Source organism: Gossypium arboreum, chromosome 6 (genome assembly GCF_025698485.1).
Source record: "Gossypium arboreum isolate Shixiya-1 chromosome 6, ASM2569848v2, whole genome shotgun sequence".
Taxonomy (NCBI): domain Eukaryota; kingdom Viridiplantae; phylum Streptophyta; class Magnoliopsida; order Malvales; family Malvaceae; genus Gossypium; species Gossypium arboreum.
Window position 1 is genome coordinate 20681359 of NC_069075.1, and position 10641 is coordinate 20691999.

Genomic DNA, 10641 nt, shown 5'->3' on the forward strand with positions numbered 1-10641 from the left:
CCGGTTACACCCAACCCACAAATGGGCACGACCCAAGGAGGCCCAAACTACAAACAGAGAACGGACGACCTAGGGTTTCTGAAACCCTAGGCACCGCAAATGCTAGAGGAAGGTTCCAGATTTCGCATCGCAGGCAGGCCAATCGTCACACTTTTTTGCGCTGTTCCAGTGGATTCTCATCGACACCGTGATTTCAGCCCTGTATCACGCCGTAATCGACGAATGGATCAACGCCAGCCCACTTCTCGCCATTAGATCCTCGATGGTACCTGCAAAAAAGGAAAGAAGAACAGCAGAGACGAATGCAAATATGGCAAGAAAATAAAATCAAGGATTGTAAGTTTGTTTTCAGTGGCTATAAAAGCCCGAATCAAGAATGATGTAATACTACGGTTTTTTTAGATATACACACAGATTCAATAAAAAGAACACAAATTTTACAGATATAAAACAGATATACACATATACACAAGAGACACGAACAGTTTCATTGTGGAAAAGGTGATTCAGTTACATTTTTGATTTACTTCCTGTTGTTCAACGTGTATGAATTGTTTCTTTTAAAAAAAATCAGTATTTAGATGAAAAATAGGCTACATAGGGTTCGCTTGGAAAATCGAGGCTTTTCTCCTTCCAACTGTCGTGTGCGGTGGGCGATGAAGGCCAGAGGCCGGAGCTCAGAGGTTTTTTTTTCCTTCCTCCCCTGCAGAGGATTTTAGTTTTTATTTTTTTTTATTTTTAGCTTTAAGGAATGATTTTTTTTGACCGAAATATGACTTGTATAGTGTTACAAAAACGGTGTCATTTTTACTTAGTTAATAAGTACTAAAACGACACCGTTCAAAAGCTAGGATCTGCGCGTTTTTGGGAAATGGGCAAATTTCCCAATTGGTCCTTCCATATTTTTAATATTTATAATTTTATTTTATTTTTATTATAATTTTTCCCTGACTTTTTATTCCTATTTTAATTTAATCCTAATTGCTATAATAGGGCTTATTTTGAAACGGTGTTGTTTTGGGATTAGGGAAAAATTGCCCAGTGAGTCCCTCGAATTTTAGCGCGTATTTCAAATTAGGCCCAAATTTTTCTATTAATCCCGATTCTTTAATTAAATTCAATTTTAGTCCTTTTATATATTTAATTTATTTTAAATACTATATGTATTATTTTAGTTATATATAAAAACAATATATATTATTTTTAATTATATGTTATTTTATTATTTATATTTCATTATATTTTATATTTTATTACATATAATATTTTATTATATATTATTTCTTATATTATCTTCCTTTTATTATATATTATTACATTATTTATTATTTATTAGTATATAAAATTAAAATTTGTAAATTATTATAAACTAATACATATATTATTAATGTCTAATATTTTAAAATTTGCTACAAAATTTTATTCCAATTTAACATACTATTATTTTATAAGTATATTAAGTCATCATATCATATAGTATGTTTTATATATTAATCGTCTTAAAAATTTCTCATGTATCATTTATTATTTTAACCATTTTTATACTTCATCTATGTTTTATTTCTTTGACTTATATTTTATATATACTCATAATTTGTTTATTTTATTTATTTATTATTGTTTAGTAGGTTAATTTTTATTTCATAAGTTATTTGTTATTTTTACATATTATTTGTTTATCATATTTGCATAAAATTGATTATTTATGTTACCTCAAGTTATATTTGCATGAGATACTATTATGTATGTATTATGTAATCTATATTATGCTCATTGTCTTCCTATGATTATACTTGCATGAAATGCTAATGTATATTACGTGATTTATGTCATTATTTAACGCTTTCTATACTATATTCGCATGAAATATTATTATATATGTTTAATTTGTATTGATATATTAATTATTTTGCTATTTTGTATTTTGCATGTAACGATAATGCATGTATATTTATGTTATCTATGATCATATATGCATAAAACGATAACATATATTGTGTAATTTATGCCATTATTCATTTTTTTTTTTGCATGGAATGTTAAAGTAGGTATCATGTAGGATAAATTATTTAATATTGATCCTTTGTAATATGTTAAATGCATCATCACTTTAAAAAACTTTATATTTCATTCGATCTAAAAAGAATTTAAAAATAAGGCAATGTTTTTTGGTAGTTAGGAATTCTGGAAGTAGTGCCCTAATAGGCTGGGTTGCGATTTCCCGTTTGTTTAAATACCTAAAATATCATTCTAAATAAGTTTTGAAAATAACAAGATGATTTTAGTTACAAAAGTTTAAGGATATCGTGTCCAATCATGCTGGATGTGATATTTATATTCTTTTGAAGCGAAGGAATCTTGATCCTTTTAACTCAAAATTATTACGGTTTTAAAAGAGATCTTATTTCTAAATTCTTTCAAACTTTTGACATTAAGACAAAACTATTCAAATTGGTACCAATTTTGGGCGTTGCGAGGGTGCTAACCCTTCCTCGTACGTAATCGACTTCCGAGCCCGTTTTCTCATAATTTCGTAGACCAAAATATTTTATAAGGTGATCCAATCACACCTAAAAAGGTTGGTGGCGACTCCCGTTTTCAAAATATCTCCCTTTTAAAACAAGAGGTTTCAACAGGCATCTTTGGCAACCTTACACTTTTATAAACAATTCAACAAGTATATCAAATGGGTTAGTTCAAATACATATCATGAACTTATAACACAAATATATACAGCATTCCATTATATCAACTTATAACATATGTACAATTTCATTCATGTATATATATTCATTTCGACCATTTCGTCCATTTAATACCATTTCCATTTCTGTCTTTCACCCGGAGAACTGAAGTAAATTGAACTTTGAATACATGGGACCGATTTGCTCACACAAGTAATATTCGAATTTGTTCACACGAGCTGTGATATTTGAATTTTCTCACACAAATTGTGATATTTTGGGTTGCTCACACAAGCTGTAGGTCAAGTTTAGTTTTGCAAAATTTATTCAAGGATGCTCACTCAAGTTTTCGGGAATCTGCAACACATGTTGGATCTTAGCCATCGATAACAAAATCCTTAACCAACACCCGACTTCTTGTTGAACCTTAATGATATGTCATTCATATTCTAATCGTTTACTAAATCTCGATCTATAATAATTCATTTCAATTTATCTATTTTAAACATATTTTAACATCTTTTCATAAACATATATCAATTCAATTTCATTTTTTGGATGCCCCTAAAGTTTTGCATTTTATTCAATTTAGTCCCTAAAATTGAAATTGCTATAACTTTCAAATTTGAGTCTCGATTTCAAAATAGATCTCAATTTCATCCTTCTATAGCTCTCTATTATCAATAATTACATTAATTCAACATCAATTTTGAAATATTTACATTTTAGTCCTTAAGCTCAAAACTATCAATTTTCACTTTACAAATTAGTCCTTGTTCATATCTAAGTATCAAATCTAACAAATTAACACTAATTGCATCAAGTATTCAAAATGAAAACTTTTATAAATTTTAATAATTTTACGAAATAGTACCCAAATTATCTAAAATCGAATAGCCACGATCTCAAAAAATAAAATTTACAAAAAATGAACTTGCTTTGACTTATCATGCAAGAGGACCAAACATGAAAGCTTCAAAAATGACTTATTCCTTTTTTTTTTCTAAAGGTGGGGAAAGAAATGGTCGAAGATGACCATTTGTTTATGTTTTAACTTATTTTAATATTAAATTAACATTTTTTAACATATTTTTTACTTAATATAAGAACTAACCGTCCATTTCTTTTGAAAAGTGGATAATTGTCATTTTAAATCTTGGATAATTACTAAATATGCCTTTTAATAAATAAAATGTATAGTGATTAACTTTTATCACTTTTACAATTTAGTCTTTGTAATTAGTCATTAATTCGGAAAAAAATACTTATTCAAAATTTAATTCACCTATAAAACAACTCCGTAAATATTTAATAAAAATATGTTCGGGCCCGATTTATGGAATCGAGATCCCGATATCTAATTTTTCTGCACCACTGACTTTAGGATTGAAACACTTGTACTTTGACTAACTATCCAATTAACAAATTCATTAGACCAAAATTTGATGTAACACTTTAGTTACTCGTAAATTTTAATTAATAAAATTTACGGACTTGATCACCAAAGCATGAGCTTTCGAAACCACTGTTTCTGGCATAACTGAAATTAGGCTGTTACAATGTCTAAAATTTATATTTTATCTTCATAAAAAGTACTTTTTGACAATAATGATAAACTCTATCAAAATTATCTAAAGTACTTTTTAAAAGCTTTTTTTACTACACTTTTCAAAAACAGTTTCAACCTTAATAGTAAACTAGTATCACAGGGTTAGAACTTTAGCTTCGCAAACCACATGTTTTAGGAGATTTTTTTGCTCCAAATCTGTCTAAGTCAGCCTAACTCTCACAAAAGTGAGAATTCTTATAGAAATTCTTTAAGGGATCAAAAATATAGCGGAAACACACTTGAAACGAAAGAGTAACGAAGAATAGAAAAGTCAAAGAAAAATAGCACGTCAAGTATTTGAGTAAATGCTCTCAAATACGTTCACAACTATGATTGAGCTCTATTTATAATTGAGCTCCCCAAAAACCAACTGTACGGATTGAGTTACATCGACGATAAAGATTAGAGTCTATCTATAATTGAGAATCTTAAGAGATTTAAACTCTATAATCTTATCCTTTTAGGATTTACACTATTTACCCTAATAACTCTAGTTTTACTGGAGTGTTTCACTAGGCTACCAAGATTTCAAGTAGATGAGTTTCTCCATGGGTTTCACAAGTCGAATCAGTTCCATCGGGTTAAATGAGATTCATTTCATCAGTTGCCCTTTATGGGACACATTTTGCACAATCATCATGGGTTTTGATCCGCAGTACCTGACGTTAATCCTAAGAAATGGGTTGTCATGTTTTTGTCAATAGAGGCCACCTAGCATTATTTCAAAATTAATTCTTTCAGATTTTAAAAATGCTGATCATTCTAATTTTTATTTTGTGAAATAAAAAAAAATTCATTTTAAAATATTTAAAGTTAATTTACAAAATAATGTTCTTCTAAACAAATTACTAGTTATTGATCTAGTGGCAAATGTCTTTTAAAATTGTTTAAATTCACAATTTGCATACAATACTTATATTAACTTAAAAATGGAATGCAAGTTTTGATTGTATAAATAACAAACTAAATCCTCGGTTTTCCTAATTTCAAGGCACTCTTCTATTGAAAACTACACTCGAAAGACATGGCTTGGAATAAGCAAATATAAGGAGTAATTTTTTCGGGATAATTTCATTTTTGGTACCTATACTTTTATAAAATATATAATGTAATATTTATAGTTTGAAAATGTTTAATGTGGTACACAAACTATCAAATTGTGTATTATTTAATATCTATACTTTCATAAAATATCCAATAACATACCTATACTTTGAAATATCTAATGTGGTACCTGGAGTTAACATCGTTAATGAATGCGAATCTAACCAATTAAAATTCAACATGTGAAAACTTTTCCTTTTCAAAATAATTAATTTCACATGGATAATATATCATTATGTTTAAAATGAATCCACATTTCAGAAGGAAAGTTGGAGAATTCCATGATAGTCAAAATCAAGTTATTCAACCTTCCATTTAAAGCTCACTAAGTCAAGAAAGAGACAAATATCAGGAAATTTTGATTTGTATAAATTTTAGAAATTTTAGGGTTTTAAAAAAATTAGAGAAATTTTGAGTTATAACTTTTGCTGTTCAAATATTCTTAGAGAAAAATCCCAAGCTTTTTAAAAACTAAACATATGTTTAGGTTTAATTAATTTAATTTAATTCCATTTAATTTTGTTTTATTTAACTTTTCATATAATATTATATTATCTATGTGGAATTGATGGTTTGAAAGAAAAAAATTCACGTATCAAATTTTTCATTGGTTGGTTTAACATATATTAAGGGTGTTAACTTCAAGTATCATAATAATGTACAAATTGATAATTGGTACCACATTAAATATTTTCAAAGTATGGGGACTATACTGGCCATTTTACAAAATTATAGATACCAAATAATATATAAATTAATAATTTAAGTATTACATTGAATATTTTTAAAATATATGTATTATATTGAATATTTTATAAAAGTACAAGTACTAAATATTATATTTTTCTACTAGAAAAGTAATAATATTTAAAATTAATTCTGGAAATAGTGACTAGGACATACGGTTACCCCGTACCACACAAGATTATAAAGGTGAAATTATTCCCTATGCTGCTATCTAGATTTTGTGCAAAGTATTTAATTGAATACATACAAGTCATTGGCACGGTAAGGGTTGAATGAAAAGGAGAGATTGAAAATAATAACACATTCACTACACTACAATCCAAACCCATTTACACAACTTGCTTACTTCCCAAGGGTAGACAACAAAATGGTTGGCAAAGCCCCCAATCAAAAGCACAATGAAAGAGACTAGCTCAATTCCAATAATAGTTTTTTCTTCTTCTTCTTTCTAATTTATAATGATAAAAGAACTTTTTGCAATTCCTTTAAAAAATGGAGAATTTTTCTCAATTGGATAGACCCATAATTGCTGGTACTAAAAGTTTCACATTTGACTAGCTAGAATGGAATAGATGGTAATGTAATAACTATACAACGGGTTGTTGTCAGCCTTTCTAGATTTGTCTTTGGATATAGTATTAATATTTAAAAATTTTCACAGTATTGTTATTGTAAAAGCACATTTAAAGCATAAAAGTTGACAATATATATTTGTTAAAAAATGTTCTCATAAGTAATACTTTTTCACATAATTTTAATTGAGAATTTATCCTAAATATTATAGAATTATAATCACTGCAGCTTTTAAAATCTTGCAAGTTCAATTACATTCTATCATAATGAGCTTTAGATAGAATTATCATATTCGATGATCATATCTTTCATTTAAATGATTACATAAGTTAAATAAATACTACATATACAATTTTAATTAATTTCAAGTTTTTAAACATATTTAATAACAAAAAATTTAATAATGAATCAAATCTTTAAGATTTCAAATATCATACATAAAATAATTTAACTATCCAATCTTTCTCTATCTTTAATAAAATAACAGGTTCGTTAAGCCTAATCCTCAAAGAAGTCTTCTGTTTCAAGATGTGTAGTATCATCTAATCCATAATATTGTACTTTCATTCAAAAAATAGATATTATTATAACATATTTATATATAAGTAAAAAACGTTTATTAGTAAACTTAAGAAATTATATTTTATTACTTATTTATATTTATATTGGATATAATACAATATTTATTTACTTCATCATATAAATACTTTCATAGACAAATCTGAAAATGTTTTCCTATTCAATGCTAGAGGAATAGAGTATAATGAAATAGAGACAGAATAATTCTATTCAATGAGTTATTCTTTCAATTAAACTAGTGAATCAGTAGCCATTCTCTCCGATTCAACATGCTCTAAGTGTTACAAATAAACAAGTTAAAGTTTTGATATTATTAGTAAAAGTTGAAGTTTTAAATTTTCGAGTAATTAAGTTTGTGTCTTATCATAAGTAGATTTAATTCTATATAATAGTTATTTAAACATGTAATTGTAATGATATCGTACTTATGATTATATTATATTTTACTTAAATTCTAAAAAATATCTTTTAATAAAATCAAGTGTTTAGATACACAAAATTATTATATGAAAGTGAATTATATTATGATAGTTGTGTTACACGCACAAAGTTTTGTAAAAAAATTATAATTATTAAGATAGTTATGTTTACACCTACAAAGTAATTAAAAGAAATATAATTATTTATAATAATAATTATACCAATTTAGAAATTTTAATTTTTTAAATGTGTTTGGTTTAGAAAATGTAATTATTCATTAAAAAAATTAAAGGTGATCATTGGAGAGAATAATTGGATGGTATAATTAAGTGTATTACTCTGATTACTTGATGAGGGATGACTTTTCAAACACTCAAATCCGGCCCCAATCTTTCATGAAGGAATGATGAATTAAGATCAAACATTTTTAGTGAATCTAATAAAAGTTCAGCCTTTAGACATTGTAATGACTAAGAAGTTTATCATTGAGCGTAATTTGTGATATTAAAATCTTTAAATTTCAGAAAGTAAAGAATTAAACCTTAATTTATTAGATTGAAATATGGATTTGGTTTACAGTATCTCCTTGCTCTTCGTATTCGTGATCCAAAGGTTGGGTGTTTCTAATACCTTGAAGCCTAATCTGCGTATTGAAGTTGTGAATAAACTCTTCAACTCTCCTGTTGAGTTCCTCATCTGACATTCTCCAATACTCGTTTTCATCTTCTGCTTTATGGTTTTTAGTCTTTGAACTCTGCAAATTGTTCACTTTATCAGACTCGTTTCTTGGGATAGTTTTTGGTTTAGTTGCTTCATTATCAGCTTTCAAGGGATATTGTTGCAAATTATCATCCGAGTTTCTCACTCGGATTTCATTCTTCTTTTCATCTTCATTGGGACTGCTTTTTGTGACAATTCTAGTGTATTGTGAGACAAATGACGGAACAACAGTAGTACATGTCCTTCCTGTGCCGTGCAAGGCATATTCACCATAAAGGTCGAGGTTGTGATCTTTGGAGGAAGCGAAAGCGCCATAATCAGCTGCAATAAAGAGGATGAGAGTGTTGGAAATAACAAGCCAGAACTTGGAATTACTGAAAAGAGTGGATGGAGAAAGGCTAAAGACGTAGATGATAGAGATGTAAATCACAAGGGAGAAAAGGAAGGCAAAGGAGGGCATTCCTTTCCCCTTCTCATCAAAGCTTTTGGATTTGTGGGTTTACATTGGAATATTCATGTGCTTGGCTAGATTAGTTAGTGGAGACGAAGAAAATATGGCTATTTGAAGCAACTTTTTAGGGTTTTAAAATGTATTTTTGGTTAAGTTCCAAGATCAAAGGGCTTTTATAGAAAAAAAAAATAAAAAAGGTTGGCAAATAATTGACCGACCACAATCTCAAATATCTCCCACAATTTTCCATGTACTTCTTTTCTATGGTCCACGACCTTTCTTTATAACCCATCAGTTATAATACTATAACTAATTGACCTATTATAACTTTGTTTAATAATGAATATAAAGCTTCAAATGATGAAACATGTATGCTTGCATAAATACATGCTAGTTTTCTTATCTCGTGAAACATGAGATTTTTTTTTTAATAAAAAAGAGAGAGAGCATAAGTAAACTATTCAGCTCAATCCTAGAACTCTCAGCAACTCTATCGCAAGCTAGTAGTACCTAAATTTCAGGTGAAGCCACTCGAATTAAGCTAACCCTTGTAATAGATTAAACCCCAATTCTGTAGTGAAATTTTCACGATAGTAAAATGAAAATGATCTGAAAAATAAATTTCGAATTAAATGAAGTTTAAAAATGAAAATAAATCATAGTGAGCTATTGGATATGGAAATATTAAATATATTTTCTCATAGATTTTTTACGGTAAAGTTGTAATGATTTTAAAGAAATTAGAATTGGATTGAGAAGATTATTTAATTGGAAATATATTGAAGTTTATTTTCGAAAATGAAAAAACAAATATTGAGTTGGATCAAATTATAAAGTATTGGGTTAAAAGCTTGAGAAGTACTTGTAATTGGACTCGATATAGGAGAGACTCAAAAGCCCTTCATGTTAAAGGGGTGGACGACGAATCCTAGTAATATTAACTAGGGTTGCCGCCACCTATACTTTTCGTTTAACTAGGAGTTCGTTTTTCTAGTTGAAATAAACTTTTACAATTCAATAAGGGTTCTACATTTCTCCCTATAAATGGATGGCACCGATAAGGCTATTTACACAACTTTCAGATATCGTTATTCTACCCGAAAATAGAGAGACTTTTATTCTCTAAGAATTAAATATATTTTCCGGAATAACGATTCTATCGGTTTCTATTTAAGAAGAAATTTTCAAATTTTCACTTTCAAATTAAAGAAAAGAAAACTATTTCTGGTTCTCTATTTGATTCGGTTCGTTCTAGCCCACACTAGAACTTGAAGTAGTTCGTTCTAGCCCACACTCGAATTTGAAGTAGTTCGTGGTACGAGAATAGCAGAGAAGGTCATTTGGTTGAAAGCCAGAAACTACAAGGATGCGTCTATTCGAAAACACATGTGCAAATTTAATCTAATGTTTATTGCTATAAATATCACAAATCGAGTCGGTTTATAAAATTTTTATTTTCCACTATACAAAAAAATTGTTTTTGAACCGGATTATTTCCATCACTCTAATCGAAAGCAGGAACATTACTATCAAGTTTATCTAATACGATACGATTTGATTCGACCAACATGGTTTATCTATATAAGAAAATAGAGTCCATCCTAATCAGAAGACATCATACTATCATAGGTTATTGTGGCATGTATTTCTAGACTCAACATGCACTACGTTTTAGTACTAGAATCGGCTAAATATTAGCTCTGATACCATTAAATATAAAATCCCTTACCCGAAACGATCGCCAAGGCTGAGCT

General features: G+C 28.3%; 1 protein-coding gene across 1 annotated transcript; it reads right to left on the bottom strand.

Annotated features, from left to right (window-relative positions):
* Window positions 1-204: 204 nt before the first annotated feature.
* LOC108485283 (uncharacterized) lies at window positions 205-8896 on the bottom strand. Its single transcript, XM_017789111.1, has 2 exons — window positions 8347-8896; window positions 205-269 (listed from the first exon to the last, which is right to left on the bottom strand). Exons 1-2 carry the CDS (start codon window positions 8894-8896, stop codon window positions 205-207), a joined length of 615 nt encoding a protein of 204 aa, XP_017644600.1.
* Window positions 8897-10641: the final 1745 nt, after the last annotated feature.

Bases quoted from the DNA above. Each gene is read 5' to 3' on its own strand.
- LOC108485283 (XM_017789111.1), bottom strand. From the start codon at position 8,896: ATGCCCTCCTTTGCCTTCCTTTTCTCCCTTGTGATTTACATCTCTATC. The intron at 270-8,346 runs GTATTAGAAACA...CCTTTTTTGCAG, and splicing joins TACGCAGATTAGGCTTCAAG to GTACCATCGAGGATCTAATG.